This window comes from Anoplopoma fimbria, chromosome 7, assembly GCF_027596085.1.
Source record: "Anoplopoma fimbria isolate UVic2021 breed Golden Eagle Sablefish chromosome 7, Afim_UVic_2022, whole genome shotgun sequence".
Taxonomy (NCBI): domain Eukaryota; kingdom Metazoa; phylum Chordata; class Actinopteri; order Perciformes; family Anoplopomatidae; genus Anoplopoma; species Anoplopoma fimbria.
Genome location: NC_072455.1, coordinates 12,169,727 through 12,191,171, shown reverse-complemented (window position 1 = coordinate 12,191,171; position 21,445 = coordinate 12,169,727). Strand labels below are relative to the sequence as shown.

Genomic DNA, 21,445 nt, shown 5'->3' with positions numbered 1-21,445 from the left:
CTGTATAATTATAATGTCTTTTAACTCGTATTTGAGTGATAAGGATCTTGAAATTGTTTTCTCTTAATTATTATTATTATTAATTGAGATGTTCCGTCACAATTCTTTTTGGAAATTTTCATTGGTGAGTACATTAAGTTTCCCGTTCGTGCTGTGAACACACATCTCAACAGTTACACAAATAAACTCTCTGCTGATAGGCCGCAGCAAATGAAAACCTTGCTTGATTTTCATGCCTGTCTGGTCCACATACAGTTAAGATTTGTTTTTATTCTTCCATTCCATTTCCCCTTGATTTTTTTAATGATATGATACTGTAAATTAATTTCTTGCTTCTTCTCTGATAAAAATTTTCACATTGAACATGTATGTTACACTGAGTAAAAGGCACATATTGTGTCCATCTCAGCCTGCAGAGGTCTGCTGCACAGCGGGATCCGTCTTCTACCACTTCCTCTGAGCAGCTTCCGCTGTGCTATAACTCCCACAACACTGTTTTGGGTTATCGCTGACAGGAAACACTTTATTGATCTGATATGCTCTCAAGCTGTTACTGGATGGGGCAGTGGTACATTCAGAAAGCAACAATGTACTTGGGCTTGGATCTTACTTGAAAATGTTTTCTTATTTTGTTTCTTTTTGGGGGGTGAAACTTGTGCTAGATCACGCTCTTTGTGTGCATCCGGGGTTTTTTCCTGTACCGAATAAAAGCAAAATTTATTTGACTCCACTAAAACATCTCCTTGATTTTTTTTCTAGGCTTCTCATGTGACTTTATTCTTTAAATTTATTCTCAGAGGAAACTACTTTTTTTTAGTCTACTACACTGATGTTTATGAATGGACTTCAATAGCTAGTGTGCTAAACTAAGCCAGATTGGGGGAGAGACTGCAAGGGAGAGTGGAAAAGCACATCCCGATAGGGTACATAGGGGCCGGCTGATGAAATTGTGTGTCCCAAATTATCTAAAATGTCCCTTGAAAATAGTTTTGTGTCAGCTACCAAAATATGGTGAGACATGCTTTGTAACAAAAATACATCATGTACACTTAATTTCTTCACATAAGGAAAGAAGACACCCTGAGGAATACAGAAATGTATCACATGTTGGGTTTTCTTTTGAATTGATGAAAGAACGTGATCACAAGTTAAAGAATTACAAAAAACTGTCACAATGAAGCTGAATTTAGCCAGTCATACAAATATGTTATAAATATATGTTTTGAATTCTGTTTTTTTCCCTAAGCATTGCAATATTAGTACTTTCGCTCAAGAATAGAGTAGAATAGAGTTCCACCAGCGGTAATACAACAATACCACTTTAAGGCCTGGTCTGACTGTGTTTTTTTGTCTTTGCTGTTTTATCTTATCGGTGTATTTTTGTTAAATTATGGTTTAGTTGTGTTTAACACTCACTGTACTCTATCTGCACTGTGCTCAGTTCTCTTGTTGGTTAATCGGGGCTCAGCTCTGTGTTATGGCGTCTGGTGATTGATTAGTTCGGTCTGGAAAAAGTTCTGTTTTCGATTGGCCGGCCTGTTGTTTGTATTGCTACGGAAGCTCAACGGCGAAGATGGCTATCAATGGCTTAGGGATTTCTTTAATCCTGTTGTTTGCCCTAGTGAAAGTATGAGACTGTTTTAGTCAGATGGTTTAATTTAACACTGGCATACGGTGTTTTTTTTACCATACATGAACAGACCGTGGCACTTCAGCTCGCGCTGTTTACACCGCGGCAGATGGTCACCATTGTATGTCAGTTCGTAACTTTACAGTAGAAGTGATGGCATCACAATGCGAGTACTTCATGTATTTCCCTGCCGCTCCAATATCCAGTCTGTCCAACCCGGCGGACTACGCGACTCTTCCGCGGCGCAACCACGTCTACCTCGGGGAGGTCGTCCAGTTCCTGCTGGTCCTGCGGTCCCGGAACACGGCGGGGAGGAGGGATGACAGCTCCGGCGTTTTACCTTGGAAGGAGCTGGCGGGCTCTCTGTCTGCTCTGGCGAGCGCGTGCGTCGCCGAGAGCCGCGAGCAGAGACCCGGCGGCGAGCACCAGCCGGACCTCCAGAGCACCGACAGCGAGGACGGCGGGGAAGAGGAGCCCGGGGACAGGGAGTCTGGAGGAGAACGACCGGAGAGCAGCCGGACTTTCAGACAGTGCAGCCCGCATCTCGTTCACAACAGCTCGGCCAGTGGCAGGCGACAGTCTGGGACGGAACCGGTGAAGGTAAGACGGATAATGAACGAGTGGTTAAGATATAAGGGAAGGTTCTATCACTGTATTTACCATCTAAAGTATGTGTTAAAGGCAAACAACGACTTGTACATGTGTGGAGGACATTTGGGATAACTTTTAAGCTCACTGCCATCACCTCTCATTAATCTGATCTCCCTTCAGACTAACAGGAAGTAACTATATATTTCCTGAGGTGAGGGGAAACCAAATCAAAGCCATTCATACACTTCCTTTTTACACTGACCTGCATTCTTCTGTTTGATTTGATCATTAGACTTGTTTGCCAACTATCTGTATGCTTATTTACGACCACATATCGTCACCAAAATAAACTGTCTGTCTTTAATCTCTCAACATCTGGTCCTCTGCTTGTCCTCCTGCAGGCTGCTCTGGTGCTGGAGGACCAGGTTATCTTCCGTCTCAGCGTCTCTTTGGATAAGCTGCCGGTCAACACACGGAAAGCCAAGGTCTGCATACACACGCAGGGTTTGACCAAATGTTTGTTCATGTTCCGTTTGTGGTAACATTTCCTCCTGATTTTTCCTCCTCAGATCATAGTGACCGTGTGGAGGCAGGAGGAGGAGGAGGAGAATTGGGAGGTGAGGGAACACGGCTACCTGACTCTTCTGCAGCTCCGGAGTCCGATGCACACCTTCAGGCAGGACCTCAGCACCTTCAGGGCTCAGGGTACACACACTCTGTTTCTCTCAATGCCAGACATGAGACACGGCGAGCTGTGGAGCCCGGGGTGTGACGAGTTGATTCAACCATGCAAAGTGAAGCGATGTGTTTATTTTTAATGTAATTTTTGAATATTCAAGATTTGTTGTCATAAGTTTTATTAATTTACCACATCTACATTTTCTCTTACATTTACCAATCTAATATGAGAATATCCATGTTTTTCCTCATAAATGTACCACTTTGCTCTAAGAATATCAACTTTTTTTCCCTAATAAATGTACCGCTTTAATCTCATAATTATTGATTTTTTTCTCTGATTGCTGAACACCTGTTTTAACTGTGGTGTCTGGGTCCTGTTTCCGTTTTCAGTCAGCACCATCCTGAATGTTCTTCCACCTCCCAGTGTCCAATGTCAGCACATGGCCGTCTCCGGAAAACACCTGACTGTCCTCAAAGGTAGAACATCAGCACACACACACACACACACACACACACACACACACACACACACACACACACACACACACACACACACACACACACACACACACAGATCTATAAAGATACACTCCTTGAGTCTCTCCTCCTCCCCTTGTCTCTCCTCAGTGTTGAACTGCAGCTCTCAGGATGAGCTGTGTGTCAGAGATGTGAAGATCCTTCCTAACTATAACTCGTCCTACCTCCCCATGATGCCAGACGGCTCGGTTCTCATAGTCGACAACGTCTGGTAAGCTCTTAATGTGTACTCTCAGATATAAAAGCATATTGCTCAGGTTCACAGCAGCTAAGTAGGGCTGGTAATCCTGAGCCACGCCAAAACACATTATTATTGAATAGTTTCAAAACAGCGTTAGGAACTTCCCAAATCCCTGCTGCAGCACAAACCACTTCCCCACTGTCTTATAGCTCTGAACTTCTGCCCCAATCATATTTAGTTTATCATTTATTTGCGTCAAGTGGGGCTGGCGGGTAATCCAGTCCGTTTTCACTGGAGGCTTGATTTTATATGCAGTCAATATATTGTAAAGTGAAGATTGATGTGAGAGGTAGACAAGAAGCTCTGAGCTGAAGAATCTTTTATTTGATTAAATTCACAAACTTAGTTTTTGGCTTATTATATTTATAACCTTTGTTTCTCTAAAACAGTTGACATTGACCGTATTTGTTTTCAGTGTGGCTGGCTGAGTAAAACATACATTCTCAGCCCTAATGCATCCACATCATAGACAGTTTCAATCTGTTCAAAACTTTGGTTTATGACCAAAGTAATGATGTTCCCATCAGCCTCAGCCTTCTTTTAGTGCTAATAAGCAAATGCTAGCATGCTAATATGCTAGTCTGAAATGGTGAACATCATACTAGCTAGCATTGCTGTGCTGATCATGTTAGGAGTACAGCCTCACAAGCTGCTAGCTCTGCAATGGCCGCCTGTTATGCTAGTTCAGCACACCACAATGAAGATGTACACATCTATTTAGAGTTGTTGTTATGTCCTGCAGAATATACTGTACTGTCATGTAGTCAAATCAGGAAGTGTGTGTTGGTCTCTGAACAAATACTTATTTTGTTTCCACTTCCCCCTAAAGCCACCAATCAGCCGAGGTCACTGTGGCGTCTTTCCATCGGATGAACGGCGATTCGTCACGCTTACCCAGCACCCTCAGCGCCCTGGAGGAGCAGAACTTCCTGTTCCAGCTGCAGCTACAAGACAAAGCGGAGGAGGACTCCAGCGAGGTGAGAAGACACGGCGGAGGCAAACTCAACACTACCAACTGTAAACAATGATGCACCCAAACAAAGACTTTAATCTCTTCAGAGTTTTTTTATTTGTGAGTGATTTCAGAGACTCTGCGACCAAACCAAAGTAGGATGTGGGCTTCTTTTCTTTGACTTTATTAAATAGCTGTGTCATCACACAGCAGTAAGATGTTGCTGTTGCTAACAGAAGTTTATACGGTGAAATCATAGGGGACAAAGCATCCATGCTCCTGGATTAGTTCAGCATCAAATAAGTTATCTGTACATTTTTATGCTTTATGGCAAAAGTAAAAAAAATTCTGTCTGGAATCACAAGATTATTTTTTGCCGTGTCAAGTGGATTATTAGCACAGAACTAAGTTAATAAAAAGGGGTCAACGGTTTGTCGGCCTAATAATGAAAACAGAACAGGCGGTTGTTTGCGTTTTTCTTTTTGTAGAACTGTAAAACTAAGAAATAATCTGCCTCTGTTCACATGTTTCAGATTAATTTAAAGGTCAAGTCAACCAAATTCCCCAAAAGTAATTCAAATTTAAATAAAATATCTCCTTGTTTCTTCCTAGTGCTATTCGGCCAGGCACTGAAAAGTCACCAATACAAAAGAGATCCATGGAATTTAGTTTGCGGCTCTGTCTAAAAGACATTTAGAAAACAATGGAAAGTGTTTTTTAATCCACATTTGTTGCTTTAGTGAGTGTTTGTGTGGCAGCAGGACAGTGTTTGTGGGATTGAGCCACAATAAACTAGTGTGTGTGTGTTCATGGTGATGAACACACACACACACACACACACACACACACACACACACACACACACACACACACACACACACACACGTGAATGACGTAAATAAACACCCAGTGTGTTTTTAATAGTTCTAGTTTATCATCTGTTCTTATACTGTTATTGTTTGTACATGTCTGTAGGGGTTGGAGGTCCAGTTGGTGGCTGTGTTACAGTGGTACACTCCAACACTGCCTTTAACAAGGTAACTGATCCTCTTGTGTTCCACTTGTGCTTTTCCTGCTCTGACGAGTCAAATATCTGCTGTGAAACTGATCTATTTAACGGGTAATTTGAATACTAGTTTGCTCTGCCCTCCAGATACATCTCCAGTTGTTACTTGTTGCCCAGTATCTCCTTGGACCGTCCTTTGCTGGTGATGACAGCTTCCTGTCCCCGCGCGGTCAGGCCTTCAGAGCACTTCTGGGTGAAATACACCCTGCTTAACAACCTGCAGGACTTCCTGACCGTCCGTCTGATCTGGAATTCGGATGGTGAGTAGCGGACTTTACTGCTGCACGGTCCCAGCCTGCTTTATTACCCATCAGAAAATATGATAGAGAGACAAAAGTGGCAGCATCGTGGATGGATTGTGCTTTAAAAAAAGGAGATCATATAAATCTACATTGGAGTGTGTTATGAAAACGAGCATTGCATGACACAGACAGGTTCACCACGTCCCAAGTGCTTATGTCAGTGAATTTTCCACCCCACCCCTGTGATCATTGCAGCCATAATCACCCCCTGTTGTTGCCGAACAGTGAGCGACATCCTTGTATTTTAAATCTTGGATCAACATCAGGCCCTATTAACACCTGACATCTTCCCAAGTGGACAGCTCTTAACTGCTTCGGTCCACTCCTTTAGTGTTTTTTTCTAGGAACTGCAGTTTTTGGCACTTCCGCTTCATTTTCCAGCACCGGAAGTTGTTGATTGATATATATTTGGCAGTACTCCGAGCTTCACTGCAATTTAATGATACATATTGTTTCATACTTTGCAAAAGGGACCAAAACGAGTTATCCAAAATATGTCAACAGAGATGATTGGTGATGACTGACTTAAATCAAACCACTACAGCCTGTTGAGTAGAGGGATCCTAGTTTGCTTTAAACGATGCTCAAAAAACAAACATTAACATATATTTAAGAAGAAATACAAATGGACATTTGGAGTGAAACTTACGTAATACTTATGAAATACTTCACTCATAGTGTAATGATTCAAGGCATGTGAGATCCATTAGAGCTGGGGAGCGACACGCTGTCTGCATTGCTGCATTGGTGTGAGATAAAGTCAGACGTCCCGATCCAGCTGTGATCACCGGGTCAATGTCCAGATGTGCAGTCAGCTTGGTAACATTTGGCAGCAGCCTCCGACACGTGTTGGGTGGGTGTGTCAGGTGAAAGCCAGCAATAATGAAAACCAACAGTAAAGTGAGGTATAGAAACGCTGCAGTGTTCAAACTGGTGTGATATCTGTGTGGGTGGGCACTAGATCCATATCTGGACCCCTGACAGAGACTAGCTAGACCCCTGACCAATTTGGTTCTGCTAGACCCCCCTACTTTCTATAAAGGCGAAGCCCCACCCCATTCCGGTTTTCCCCATGGGAAACCATATGTACAGTAGCCAATGGTGAGAGACGAATATATATATATTTTTTTATTCCATCTCAATTGTGCCATGAATTACACATGATTTTTGGTCAAATTAAAAGACAATTTTGCACTTTAAAAAAAAGTCTCCGTTTGTCATGGAGTTGTTGTAGTATTATTTAGTTTTGTGTGAAACTGATCAGTGAACTACCGTCTACTATCTCTCACCCAATGTGAGTCACCAACACGGCCGTAACCTTGGCCTGCTAGCTAGCTAGCTAGGTAACTTGGCTATATAAATACACAAATGTAATTTTTTTACCTGATGTATTTCATCAAGTGACTCTTATCAGTCGGGAAGCAAAAGTAGCAAAGCTTCCTTTGTGTCATCCGGCTTCTTTTTTTTATTCTAATTCAATTGAGTTTATTTTGTATAGCCCAGAATCACAAATTACAAATTTGCCTCAGAGGGCTTTACAATCTGTACACATGCGACATCCTCTGTCCTTCCCTCACATCGGCACAGGAAAAACTCCCCTAAAAAATCCCTTTAACAGGGAGAAAAAGGAAGAAACCTATGGGAGAACGACAGAGGAGGGATCCTTCTCCCAGGATGGACAGAATGCAATAGATGTCATGTGTACAGAATGAACAGCATAACAGAGATACAACACATTCAATGTATATGACATAAATGATTCATATTATAAGACTACTTATAATAATAATAATAATCTCTTTCTCCCTCCTTTCCCCCGCCACTTGTTCTCTACCTCCATCCATCCATTAATCAGCTGACAGAGGAGGCCAGCAGGATCACAAGGCCCACCCGGCAGTGGTGTGCCAGTCTCCCCTCAACAACCTGGGACAGTGCAGGAAGGGCTCCACCCTCTCCTTCACCGTGGCCTTCCAGATCCTCAGGACTGGACTCTTTGAGGTACTGCGTGGTTCTCTCAATGAATTCAAACAGTAATCAGTTAACTGACTAAAATTAACCCAGTGACACTCCCGTCTCGCCCATCACCACCGTAGTTGAGCCAGAACATGAAACTGAAGCTCCAGTTCACAGCCTTGGTGTCCACTCCCCCCGTGGAGCCTCGGTCGCCGATGAGGAACAGCCCTACGTCGTCATCACCATCATCATTCGGCCCCACAGCCAGAGAGCTGCTGGAGAGACACGGCCCGGGCCGATCTCAGAGCTTCTCCCACCAGCAGCCGTCCAGGTCCAACCACGTCAGGTACGGAGGATTTTAGCCAGCTGTGTTTGTAACATAATGCTGACATTTACAGACAGACCTACACATTACTGTCTTATAATCTGCTGGCTCCAGGTCAGGCAGCGTGATGGTGCACCGGGCCGCCACCCCTCCCGTAGGAACCCCAAAGGGTAGAGGCCTGCCCCCGCCCACCGACCACGCCCTCATCTCACTGGACAAAATAGCCAAGAGAGAGTGTAAGGTGTTAGTGCTGGGACCGTTCCAAGAGACACACAGCAGGTAAGAAAACGGCTTTAACACTTTTAAATGGTATTATGAGCTCTCCATTACTGAAGTCTAATTACAGGAGGAGTTCTTTACATTTAGTGAGTGCATTCAAAGTATGGAGGAGTGCGTTGAAATTGGTTAAGCTTATGTAAAACCAGGCTTTATAAGGATCTGGATTAAATGTATAATAACCTCAATAAATTGTAGTAAAGTACATAACTAAACCAAAACATTTCCATCAGGAGAAACAAAATGATGCCAATTCAAAAACGAATATGAAAATCCAAAACCAAGGGGCCGTCTTCAATTGTCTTGTTGCCATCTTTTCAACCAACTTTGACTTCCTTTTTTTTAATCATAAAACAGTCTAGTAAGAAACGCATTTCTCAAAGGAAGGTATTGTGGGAAAAATATACATTTTCTTTTGTAACAGTATGTAGACTAAGGTGTCCTATCACCTCTAGCATTGAAACATTCACAAAGTTACCTAGCCTTTAATAGAACAGGGTAAATTTGTGTGACAGTGAACAGGCAGTTCCTTCTTATGGAGAATCTGCATGTTTGTGATTGTGAGAGGGCAGCTATGCAAATATACAAGTGTTTTTCCACGAGGTTATTTGCACATACACATACATATGTAGAATGCTCAGTTATGCTGGAAATACTGTGTGAGAAATTGGCTTTTGTTCATAGTGGGACTGTTTAAAGCCAATGAGGCAGATACAGCCATCTGTGTAAAATGTACCACTTATTCCATGTTTGGACACACTATGCTTTAGAAACACATACTGCTTGTGTGGACAGAAAACTGAAAACTCCTGTTTCTCCTCAGATGACCTGGAGAGGAGGGTTTTGAATGAAGAAGCACAGTGATTGGTCCCTGTGTCCAGCCTTCTCTGGCTGAAGACTACAAGATGTTGATGGAGAGTCGGACGGAGGAGCAGAGAGGAGTGGTGATTGGTCAGAGAGTGAGGTGATGGAGCAATGCTGCTGTCCACAACAATTCTTCATTTCATTGGTTCATCATTTCAATTATTGTTTTTACACATCCTTTTAGCATACATTCCATTTCACTCAGTGGGTTATTTTCATTTACTTCCTTATGCCTCTGTGATTTTGTTGATATTCATAGTTACTAGTATGTTGAAATGTTTTATGTAATAAGGAAATATAATCAGGAAACCCCAGATTGCCTGTTTGGGCCAGGCCTGGGTACACAGATAAAGCTGTATAGATCCAGTAGTTTAGATTTCCTCAGTTAAAGTAACATCCCAACATTTTTTTGCCGTCAAACTATCAGTGAGATCTGATAAAAGCTGCACACAAAGACCTCCTAACAGTCTCAAAGAAGGAGAGTGAGGCCCGGCGGGGCCAGGTACTGTTCGCATAACAAACACTAATGTAACATCTAAAGCTATGGCCACCTAGCTAGCACGCATAGCAAGGTTCATTCTTTATTCACATTAACTGTGATATTCATTGTGATGCTAAATATGGCTAGCAAAAAAACATGCTAATAATAAATGTACTAATTGACGGCCAACTCCTTAGGGTGTCTTTTGATATGACCAAGCGCTGAACAATGCCCTGGTAGCGACCTGTCAATCACATTGAGCCCGCCCTAAAGCATACCCTGCTTTATGGTCTATTTGACTCTTAATGGACCATAATTTACTAAATGAACATCATGCTGTATTGAAAAAGACTTGAAACTAGAGATTGAGACCATAAACTCATGTTTACAATGTTTACTGAGGGAATGAATCAAGAGAGAAGTAGAGTCATTTTCTCATAGACTTCTATACAACCAGAGGAGTCGCCCCCTGATGGACATTAGAAGGAATGCAAGTTTAAGATACTTCCGCATTGGCTTCACTTTTCAGAACCAGTGGTTGCCCTTTGGTTGTAACCCAGCCATCGTTGGTCAACATTAGTTCCAACAATAGCTGCTGCAGCCATTTAATAAACATGATACAACGTGTCGCTAAGACAGAGCTGGGCTATGAGTTTCCCCTGCTTCCAGTGTTTGCGTGAAGATAAACATGTTATCAAACTTTTTCTGTGCTTTAAAACACAGATGTCAAATTAATATTGACCTGCTACATCTGATTCTGAGTATGACGGCAAATAGGGAGACAGAAGATGAGACAGAAGTTTCACTCAGGTGGTTTTGACTAAAACCTCTTTATTCTTTGTTCAACACAAACCCTCTAACGAGTACCAGCTTTTAGGTTTTGTTGACAATAATCTGATAATCTGTCAATCCGGAACAGTCCAGGCTTTAATTGTTTGCTAGTGAGGGAAGTGTGTCAGTTATTACAATTAATATTGATGGTTTAAAGGTTACAAAAAAAGTATGTTAAAGGTTAACACTGGATGAGAGCTGCATTTCAACTCATACTGGAAGTGAATGCTCTCAGGTTGACCTCCATTGGTCTATTTTAAAAGAGGATGGAATTTAAATTAGCTTGATTAGCAGAAGTCTTTTCACTGGCTGATTTATTTAAATGTACTTGTCTTAATGATGTGTATTTATTGCTAATGTTCAGGTTTTCAATTTTTGTTTTTGTCTTTTATTTGATCCCTCGTATACACTCCACGGTCCAACAACCTTTCACAGCGTTGTCCAGAAATTAAAACCTGAACAATGAGGCGTGTATAATGAATATTGTGCACCTCATCTCACATCTCATGTCTGCAGTGGGAACAGGGTTCATCTGCTCTGAGAGCTTGTTATGGGATTAATGCTGTCTAGAGCCAGCACTTTGTGTTTACATCCACTTTCTATTACAGTTCTGAATCCACATTTAGAGCATTCCATTGAGGAGCCATTAAGCTTTTAAAAAAGGCTGATCATTTTAACATTATTTTTATTTTTTTAGGATGTTTGGGGAGAAAATGAGGAACATGTTTTGAGACAATTCTTTGAGTTTCTTTATTTGTTCAGATTAATTTACTTGAAAGATGTGTTACATCTAATGACTGGAAAACTGACAGAGAAGTAATTATTCATGTATTATTGGAAACTTGAATTGTTCGACTGTTGACAAATGTCCTACTTTGATTTGTCATGGACCAAAGTTATGGTGAAGGGGGTCTTTGAGATGGAGGTGGCACCAGAAAAAAAACAAAGGGTCAATAAAAAGTCTTATGATCTTCTAAGAGTTTTGAACCTAGCCGCCAGGAAGAGCTCCGGGCTGTGAAGCAAATTTGACGTAGCGGCCAAATGCTGGAATGACAACTTCCGGATCGGTCACGTGATGCCCTGGGGCCCAAAAAGACTTTATCCCCATTGATTTACATCAGGAACGAGAAGTCTGTAACTCAGCGGATACTTTTTCTTTTAAGTGAATATCCGTAGGGGGCCATCCCAGTGTTAAAGCTCCTACACATTACAGACCTATTATTGACCCCTGTATGCGAATGGTGACACTGTTCACAGCGAACATCAAAATGTTTACTCCGAGGTCGTAGAATGTGGGACAACGGGTGGAATTTTACGAGTGCGACTTGTTTTTGTACACTGGAAATGTAGTAGCAGAATGAGTTGCCTTCTACTGAGTCTGGCTGAACACAGCTGCTGCTGTTCTTTGTCTCAATGTGCCTTTTATTCCGTTCCTCTGTGGATCTTCCTTTCAAACATTGGAGCCGTTGGGGAGGAACACAGTCTGTGAGCGAGGAAGCTCATTGTGGTGTAACATGTTTGGAATCTCCTGTTTTCTGCCCACTTTTTTGGCAAATAAAGTACTGCAGGGTGATATTAATATTTATTAGTATGTTGTCATTCTGTTGTTGCTGATTCAAAGTCATTGGTTTCAGTTTCAAAAGTATTTTTGCTATTTGATGAGTTTGAGTGTATTAAAGAACATCTTTCATCATCATTTTACAAATATTAACAGAAAGGAATCACCTTATGAACAGCCCAACAGCAATAGAGAGTTTCAATTCAGTCTATCAGGGGTTAAAGTATGTTTACTCAAGTATGTATTTATGTACAATTTAGAGTTCTTGAGTATTTGTATTTTCTGCTACTTTATACTGTTACCCGACTACTACTATGACAATTCAAAGATTTGGTCAGTGGAATTATTGTATAAGACATTTTTTGTCCTCTCCGGACATCAGAGCAGCTGTTTTACAGAGAGGGTTAACCGGCCTCCACTTCATCCTTCAGTGTCCTCTACATGTCCAAGGCTCATGTGAGGGATTATGATGTTCTGTCCCGTTGTGGTTTAGATCCGTCTCACAGTAAACTGGTCTTACTTGCTATGACAACAGCTATTTATTGTATACTATGGGAATGAACTTTCTCTCTACAGAACAGTAATGGTTGAGTGAGCTCTGATTGGATTTTAGAGGAAATAATGTAAATGGTGACGGGGAAGATGGAAATCTTTAACGTTTTAACAAAGACAATCACACATTTTCTCTTTTTGCACGCATTTCATTCCATAAATACATAGACACTTAAAAGCCACACACAGAGATTTCCACTTTTCTGTTAATTAAATGTGCACATGCGACTAAAATGACATCTTCAAAAGCATAAGTTAAGAAAGCAAGATAAGCGTATGAACAATATCTATAATAGTAACAACAAAGGTTTATTGTTCTGTTGAAGAAGCCGGGTGGTTACATTTGTTTTGTATATTTGTTACATTCAGGTTACACCATTTGTCATCACATAGTTGTCATTTTATCCTTTTTCTGGTCATCCATGTCTGTATATGGAACAGCTGTAAGAGGGAAAAAATGGATAGATATTAGAGATAAATTACCAGGAAGAATTTTACAGTTGAATCTGTCTGCTGACATTCAGATCGTTCGGAGGCTATTAGGAGATAACAGATTCTTAAAGTAACGCAAATACTTGTAGCTAGTTTCCTTTTTTTACACAAAACATACAAAATATATATTTTTGGGGCCAATTTCTTCTAATATTTGGCTATTAAAGAGTCACCTGGGGCCGTGTATTTACAGCTGAATTCAAAGGACAAACTGTTAAAAAGTGAGTGTGAAAAAGTTAAAACAAATATATTTAACATTTGAATTTATATGCAAAGGGATCAATGCAACCTTTAATACATTTATGCATGATATCAGCCTGCAACTGCTATAACTATTAACTATAACATATTTCTATGGGGTCCATTTTAATTATATTTAGTTTAAAAGGGTAACTGCAGTATTTGTAGTGTGAGTATTTTTTTTAGAGACTAATGTAGACAAAACATTTTTGTGTCTGACAACATAATGTAAACAATATTACAGATAAATAAAATTGTTTTCTCCATTAATCACTTAGACACATAGATGTGAGAAAATAGGTTTTTAGACACTTTAAGACACTGATAGGATGCGTAGTCTTATTGGATTTTTTAATTTAGCTTGAATTAAACTTCAAAAAAAGGAAACAAATACTGAGATCGGGTATACACTCAAATGGTGTCGGATATTTTTAAAAGTAAATTAGTCCTAAGTAATCTTAATTCTCCATGAGCAGGAACGGCAATTCTTACTTGTTGATTTCATGCTGATCTTTTTCTGGTCTTTCTTTAATTTCCTGCGGACAGAAAGAAATGAGGTGAGCGACTTCAAAATGAAGGTGATGGATAAGACGGCTTTAGATAGTGAAGGTAGAGCGAAGAATGTCAGTGAATCACAGCCTCCCCTTCCCAGTGCTGATACAGAATGCTCCCAGAAATCCCCCCCCCAGAAAAGATGATGACACTGTAATTTTTCTCTCACCCCCTGAGAGTTGATTGCTGCTTCTGAATTACATAAACTTGTGATCTGCAATGGAAATGAAGCTTTTATCTGGGCCTTGATGAGAGTGAGTTTGTTTGTGTTTAGTAGAGGACAGCAGCAGTGTCCTCAGACTGGGAGGAGTCTGTCAGCAGTCATGATACACACACACACACACACACACACACACACACACACACACACACCTACGATCACACGCACAAACACACACACACACACACACACACACATCTACGAAAAAGGAGTAGGGCCACATGTGAAAACGTATTTGAATTCTGACTTTATTCCCAAAATTCAGATTTCTTTCTCAAAATTCTGACTTGAAATCAGAACATTAAACTCAGAAATCTGACTTCATTCTTAGAAATCTGACTTTAAACTCAGATTTTAAATTTTATTCACTTTATTCTCAGAATTCAGATTCAGATTCTGACATTAAACTGAAAATATTTCTACTTTATTCTCAGAACTCAAATATATATTTTTTTACATTTGGCCCTAATCCTCTTCCGTACTCATCCTCCTACACACTTAAAGCTTTGATATTGCCACAGAACAGAATTAGCTGGGACTCACTTGGATTTTTGTTGGCAAGCGCAGGCGACAGCGGTCACAATGACGATGAGGACGACTGCGACCAATACCGCGATCAGGATAATCCACTTGGTTTCTGTGACAGACAGGAATCACTTTAAACCCAAACTTTCAACTTTTAAATTAAAGTCAATGAAATCTAAAAAGAATGATGAAATCAAAATCTTTGGATAGTACCATGAGTAGATTTTACGTTTGTGTTTTTCTAACAGTGTAAGCAGCAGAAGTCTGATATAGATGTCTGACTGTCGTGTAATCATACTGTGATCCTGATGAGTGAAACAGACGTACCCAGTCCTCCGCTTTGTGTTATCTCCACCTCACAGTTGGTGCCCTGGAAGCCCTCTGCACACTGACAGGTGTACGTGTTGTTGCTGGCCTCATCACATTTGCCTCCGTTCAGACACGGGTAGCTGAGACAGGGACTCGCTGCAACGATTGACCACACATCATTACTTTATGACAGTTTGATCTTGTGTGTTTCTCTCACAAATCTAATTTAAGCATCATCAGTATACATAGTTGATAGTTTTGTGTGCTATGAGGGAATGTTTCACCCTGAAACATTTGCAAACATGTAAATTAACAAAACAATTAATAGAATTCACCATAATTCCTCTTTAGTTGTTTATGAGGAGGGCTTGCAGTATGGCTAAATATGGGACGAGTCTGTCGGGTTTACACTGAAATGATATTGAGTGGACGGTGTATTAATTTGAATTTGAATTCCCTAATAACCTTTGTAGCAGTCCCGTTTGAAGTCGTAGATGGTGCAGACGAAACCGCCCTGGCAGGTCTTGGGCTGGCACACGGCGCCGGTGCTGGTGCATTCGCAGGCCTGGGAACAGTCCTCCGTCACAAACTTCTCCTTCAGCTGCAGGAAACGGAGGGAGAGAGGTGAGAGGGAGGGTTAAAAAAAGATCACATTGACACAAACACACAGACCCGGCGGTAACTCTGCAAGTCCTCTTACGGTGTAGTATCTGTTGAGGAAGGTGCAGCCACACTGGGGGTATGGCACGCAGACGCCCTCGCTCATGACGAAGCCTGCCACACACTGGCAGCCCTCCATGCAGGAAGTGGTGTCGCACTCGGAGGGGGCCGCCAGGTTGGCACAGGAGGCGGGGCAGGGCGACATGCAGGTGGAGTAGGTGCTGTTAGCATCACAGGTCAGGACTGGGAGAGGGAGAGAGAGAGAGAGAAAGAGAGAGAGAGGGAAGTCACAACCATGCGGAAACCTCTGGTTGCAAAAAAAAGTCAGATTGTATAGAATTCTATGATAATTAACCCTAATTCTCTCTTGATTTATTCCATCAGTAAATATTGTAAACATGAGTTTATGGTCTCAATCTCTAGTTTCAAGTCTTCTTCATTACAGCATGATGTTCATTTAGTAAATTATGGTCCATTTAGAGTCAAACAGACCATGAATCAGGGTATGCTTTAGGGTGGGTTTACTGTGATTGACAGGTGTCTGCCGCTACCAGAGCCATCTTCACTTCCAAATATGGTAACTTCCATTCATTGGTTGCAAAATAAACATCATGGCGACGGCGCAATTGCCGAACTCGAGGCCTCAAAATGGCTACATTGATTTGAATGTGAATGTCCGTTCTACTCCTATTGTAATTAAATGGCTAACATTATCTGAACGATGATGTAAACTTGAAATTGAAAGAGTAATTCAACAATGTCATTATAATTTTCCACATATGAATGTGTTATTTAGGTAAAAGTTAAATGTCAATTAGCTTTCCCATTTTTTATTTTAATTATGGTCATAGAATGCCTGAATCTGTGTGTGTGTGTGTGTGTGTGTGTGTGTGTAGATGAAAATTGGATTATTGCATATTCATTTTAATAAAGTGCCCTGTGGGCCTCCATAGTCCTCATACTAACAATGCACTAAGGATCACTGTACTGTTGTTATTCCCTCATAATGTGAATACTTCTTACCACAGTCCAGCTGCTGACGCCAGGATCCCAGTTTGACTCCGGCCTCCTGACAGGCTGCAGCATACGCTTCATAACTGGCACAACGCAGCGCCGCACTGCCATCCTCAGCACACAGGTCGAACACACAGTCACTGAGACACACACACACACACACACACACACGCACACACACACGCACACACACACAGAGCATGAGCAAAGGCAGCCAACTCAACATAACAGTCATATTTAAATTTGAAGGAAGGGTATGAAGTGTATCATGTGTTATACACAAATTTTAACTGCACTGTAACTCTCTCCAGAGGACAGTTCCACACACTCCCACACACGCACACACACACACACACACACACCCCACACCCCACACACACACACACACAGAAAAAAAAAAAAACTCACTCGTGGTAGGTTTTGGGCGGCAGCGTAGCATGGCAGGAGGCAAACGGCCCCTTGGAGTCGGACAGCGCTCCACACTGAGCTGCGCTGTTGTATTCATTGAGCTGAGACTTAGAGCAGTCCGACGTCTCAAATCCTGAATCTGGATCAGTCTCCACCTCTCGTCTGGAGACAGATGGCAGAAAGGACAGAAAGAACAGAAGAAATAGAAATGATTAAAGCTGCTACATTCTCAATAACTGCATACCGGATTCCCAAGAAATTTGCTTAGAAATTCCAAGGTTATCACTATGATTGGCAGTGAATTTTGGAATCTTCTGAGCCTTCCTCTTCCAACACTATCTGGTGCAAGTATCCATTTGACCTACACCATAACAAGGTATCTCTAACATTAATATTACTGTTAATATAGCTGTGGATATTCAAGCCCCCAACATAAAGACCCTAACTGTGGTAAAATATTCAAAAATAAAGTTCAGTTATAAGTTATTCCCCCAAAGCTTTCAAACATATCCTAGTGTCAAAATAATAAATCATAAATAAGGGCAGGGGTAAACGTATAGAGATGTCTTTTTTCCTTTACTTATTTTCCTTTTTTTAAAGTACATTTGATTTTTACTTCATTTTACTTCATTTTTCTTAATTTACATATTTCCTATTTATTTTTTCTTCATTTCCCTATCTCTCACTTATTTAATTTCTATTTTCAATTTTAGCTTATATCTTTATATTTGTATTCTTATTGATTCATTCTTACTTTTATAATAATTATCATTATTAATATTATTATTGTTCATTTTCAATCCATTTTAAACAAGCCTTTTTCTACTTAATATTCATTATCACCATTACTCTCTCTCATATCTTTATGTATAGAGGTATTTACCTATGCACATTGACCTGTCTGAAAATGGGCATTGAAACTTAACAAACTGAATTGCTGATACATATACCTATGTCCTCAAAATTTATCAAATGACCAATGTGTTTTCAAGGTCAGGAATGAATCTCTATGCTCATGAATCCTAATATTTCTAAAATCTGTATTTACAGTGACCCTGGTAGTGGATTTACCTGTGGGCGTGGACTGTGTGAGGCAGGTTGAAGATCTTCAGTCCATCCGCCTGTCGGTCACTGACCCTCCAGCTCTCTCCGAACGTGTTCAGGTTCCTGACCACTGTTCCGTCCGGCTTCATGTACTCGTTCCTGGTGATGCCGTCGTAGTTTCCACACAGCCCTCGGACGGAGTTCTTATAGGTGCTGGGCAGTATAATCTCTGATACACACACAGAGAGATGGAGGAGGGGGGTGAATGGATTCACAAACAAGCCAAAGTCAGTAAGTGAGGGCCGAGGTTTCTTCTTCTCTTACCTCCACGACTCTTGCCATCGAAGCGTACAGTGAGTCCAAAGTCGGTGGTGAGCTGGACCTGCCTGGAGTTCATCGTGATGGTCAAACCCTCAACTGGAGTGAGCGGAGGCGCAACGCGCTCCCCGTTCAGCTAGAAGGAATACAATATAATTTCACTATGTGCTCTTTAACGCAAGCAAAAAAAAACGCTTCAACAAGTCAAAGAACAACTACTGACCAGGACGCTCTTCTTCTGCAGGAAGCGGACATTGACGCCGTAAACGTCGATGTACATCTGATCAAGGAACGACACCCTCCTGTTCCCCCCACGTCTGATGTTCTTCCCCCTCACCACAAGGGGAGACAGGGAGTTCTGCAGGTTGTGGCCCTGGGTCAGGACGTAGGTGTAGGGGCCCTGGAAGTGATGGGTGAAACCGTCGAATGTTCTGTGGTGAGGATCTCCTGAGACGCTGCACTTGTCGAACTCTAGATGATGATGTAAGGGAAAAAGTCACAATGGGTTATAATTAAAACAATACTTACATTTTTTTAAAGGTTTAAAGTCTTCAAAATGTTCACTCCCTAGCTACAACATGTAGGGATATCCCAGTTTAAGATGATTAGAGTGGTGGACTCACTGGTGGGTTTGCAGTTGACGTCTCCATATTTGTCCAGAGAACACACTGAGTTGGAATTACAGCTGTGGTCCTTACACGTGATTTTGCCACCGAGGTTGCAGGTACATAAGTCAGTACATTTATCCGTCAGCCATGAGTCTCCCACCTACACAAACACACACACACACACACACACACACACACACACACACACACACACACACACACACACACACACACACACACACACACACACACACACACAACAGACTTGTTTACATTTAGGAAAACAAGATATATTGATATGTGTAACAATCTTTCCTTTAATTCCCAAGCATGGATGGATTACTGAACGGGCCTACCCAGCCCAGGCCCAGGGGCACAAAGTGTCAGGGACCTCCATGGCCTTCACCTACAAAATGTCACTCAACCAGTGAGAGACTCAAAATGACCACAAAGACACATAAAACACTAAAAAGAGACACAGGAAGGCTCTAAAGAGACAAACACAACTACAAAGAGATGAAACACATCTGCAAAGAGACATCAGAGAGACTACAAAGAGACTTAGACTTTAAAAAGGGGCAAAAAAACACAAAGAGAAACAAAATGACTACAAAGAGACTCAAAGTAACTTCAAGAAACACAAAACGACTGCAACAGGAACAAAACAACCAGAGACAAAAAACCCACAGAAAGATAACAAAACAACTACAAAGAAGCAAAAGGCAACAACAAAAGGTAAGAAACAACCACTTACTCAATAGAAGTGCCATATAATCATATTGTAAATGTAATCATGTATGAATGAATACATTGTTTTTATCGGCATTGTTTCATCTGAATGATTTTTAAAAAGACATAAATTAGAGAACATTTTAAGAAAAACACTGAAATAGACCCTTCCGTTTATTTGGGTCTATACCAAGAGCCGCTAAGAAAATTTCATCAGCATCTTTAATAATTATAACCTGCATGTGTCTCTGATGCTCTATGATACCACATCCTGTTATGGCGGACTCGGATCCACTCACATCATGGTACTCTCCGTCCGAGTCCAGACAGCCACATTTGTCCAGGCGAACGCAGTTGTTGTCGCTGAGGACGTAGCCGGCGTCACACTGGCAGCCCTCCACGCAGGTCGTCGACGGGAGGTGGCAGAACATGGGGAAGAGGTCGGAGCAGGTGGGGGGGCAAGGGGCGGTGCAGTCCGAGTAGTGGCTGTTGGGAGGGCAGGGCATGGCTGGAGGGATGGGAGTACAATTGTGAAAAAAATGGCTCGACTAGAATCTTTGTTTAACCTGTTGATGAGCGTGACCAGTACTCACGACAGAAGGTGTTGTTCCTCCAGCTGATGGTGAGTCCGGCGCTCTGGCAGGCCTGAGCGTACGACTCCACGTTGTCGCAGAGCGTCGCCTGCATGCCGTCGTACTCGCACATGTCGTAGATGCAGTTACCCAGGAAGGCCTCGGGAGGCACCAGCGGGTGGCAGGGCTTGAAGCGGTCAGAGAGGATGATGTCGGCACAATGAGCCTCGTACAGCTTCTCCTCCTCGGCTGTGCAGTTGGGGTGGACGTCTGGACGAGTGTCTGGCTGGCAGCTGGAGGGGAGAACGTAAAAGTATAAAAAAACATGCATAGATTTGATCATGATATAGCTCAGGCTATCCACATAATCACAGTTACACCATGTGTGAGCCACTGACCCAGGATCACTGTCCCCATCTGATTTCCAGCTGTTGCCCAGCTCAATCGCATCTTTGGCTGGTTTCTTGTCGGGCATCAGGTTGTCATCCGAAGAGTTATGGTTGTAGTTCCCGCACATTCCGCACAGCTGGAGAGGAGGGAGACGGAGCAGGTTTATTACGAGATCTTTGTTGGTCTGATCGGACGCCAAGTAATGTGGTGGAGGGACAATAAGACAGTAAGACGTGTCTAGTGCCTTCATACCTTGTTGAAGTACTCTCCAGGGACAGTGATCTCCAGGTGATGGATGCCGTCAAACTTCACCTGCAGTCCAAAGTTCGTGTCCAGCAGACTGTAGGATCCACTGGTTATCACCTTGGCTCCAGCCGAGGCGATGGAAACTGGGGTTCGAACCCGCCGTCCATTCAGCTAAGACGAGACAGAGATCACAGACGCCAGTTAGTCGTTGACCATTTCATTATGTTGTTTACCATTAGTGTTTTTTCTACACAAGCCCTGACAGGCAAGGGAGGAAA

At 42.0% G+C, this 21,445-nt stretch overlaps 2 protein-coding genes across 2 annotated transcripts in view; one reads left to right on the top strand and one right to left on the bottom strand.

Annotated features, from left to right (window-relative positions):
• Positions 1-1,622: 1,622 nt before the first annotated feature.
• trappc14 (trafficking protein particle complex subunit 14) lies at positions 1,623-12,290 on the top strand. The gene is made up of 12 exons (XM_054601344.1): positions 1,623-2,230; positions 2,623-2,706; positions 2,791-2,926; positions 3,293-3,379; positions 3,530-3,650; positions 4,510-4,657; positions 5,608-5,669; positions 5,786-5,958; positions 7,856-7,998; positions 8,094-8,299; positions 8,393-8,557; positions 9,378-12,290. Exons 1-12 carry the CDS (start codon positions 1,754-1,756, stop codon positions 9,379-9,381), a joined length of 1,806 nt encoding a protein of 601 aa, XP_054457319.1. The 5' UTR covers positions 1,623-1,753; the 3' UTR covers positions 9,382-12,290.
• A 639-nt stretch (positions 12,291-12,929) lies between these two features.
• The window catches only part of zanl (zonadhesin, like), a 30,469-nt gene continuing 21,953 nt past the window's right edge, over positions 12,930-21,445 (bottom strand). The window contains exons 37-53 of the mRNA XM_054601072.1: positions 21,174-21,338; positions 20,930-21,057; positions 20,553-20,824; positions 20,259-20,467; positions 19,246-19,390; positions 18,846-19,093; positions 18,629-18,758; positions 18,332-18,533; positions 17,261-17,422; positions 16,862-16,992; positions 15,879-16,081; positions 15,644-15,779; positions 15,197-15,334; positions 14,888-14,981; positions 14,294-14,338; positions 14,065-14,108; positions 12,930-13,281 (exon numbers count right to left, since the gene is read on the bottom strand). Of these exons, the coding sequence (XP_054457047.1) occupies positions 13,226-13,281; positions 14,065-14,108; positions 14,294-14,338; positions 14,888-14,981; positions 15,197-15,334; positions 15,644-15,779; positions 15,879-16,081; positions 16,862-16,992; positions 17,261-17,422; positions 18,332-18,533; positions 18,629-18,758; positions 18,846-19,093; positions 19,246-19,390; positions 20,259-20,467; positions 20,553-20,824; positions 20,930-21,057; positions 21,174-21,338 (2,508 nt within the window). The 3' untranslated portion in view covers positions 12,930-13,225. The remainder of the gene's footprint in view (positions 13,282-14,064; positions 14,109-14,293; positions 14,339-14,887; positions 14,982-15,196; positions 15,335-15,643; positions 15,780-15,878; positions 16,082-16,861; positions 16,993-17,260; positions 17,423-18,331; positions 18,534-18,628; positions 18,759-18,845; positions 19,094-19,245; positions 19,391-20,258; positions 20,468-20,552; positions 20,825-20,929; positions 21,058-21,173; positions 21,339-21,445) is intronic.

Coding starts and splice junctions, on each gene's coding strand:
- trappc14 (XM_054601344.1), top strand. CDS start 1,754: ATGTCAGTTCGTAACTTTACAGTAGAAGTGATGGCATCACAATGCGAG. Junction 3,380..3,529: donor ACACCTGACTGTCCTCAAAG/GTAGAACATCAG, acceptor GTCTCTCCTCAG/TGTTGAACTGCAGCTCTCAG. Junction 3,651..4,509: donor CTCATAGTCGACAACGTCTG/GTAAGCTCTTAA, acceptor TTCCCCCTAAAG/CCACCAATCAGCCGAGGTCA.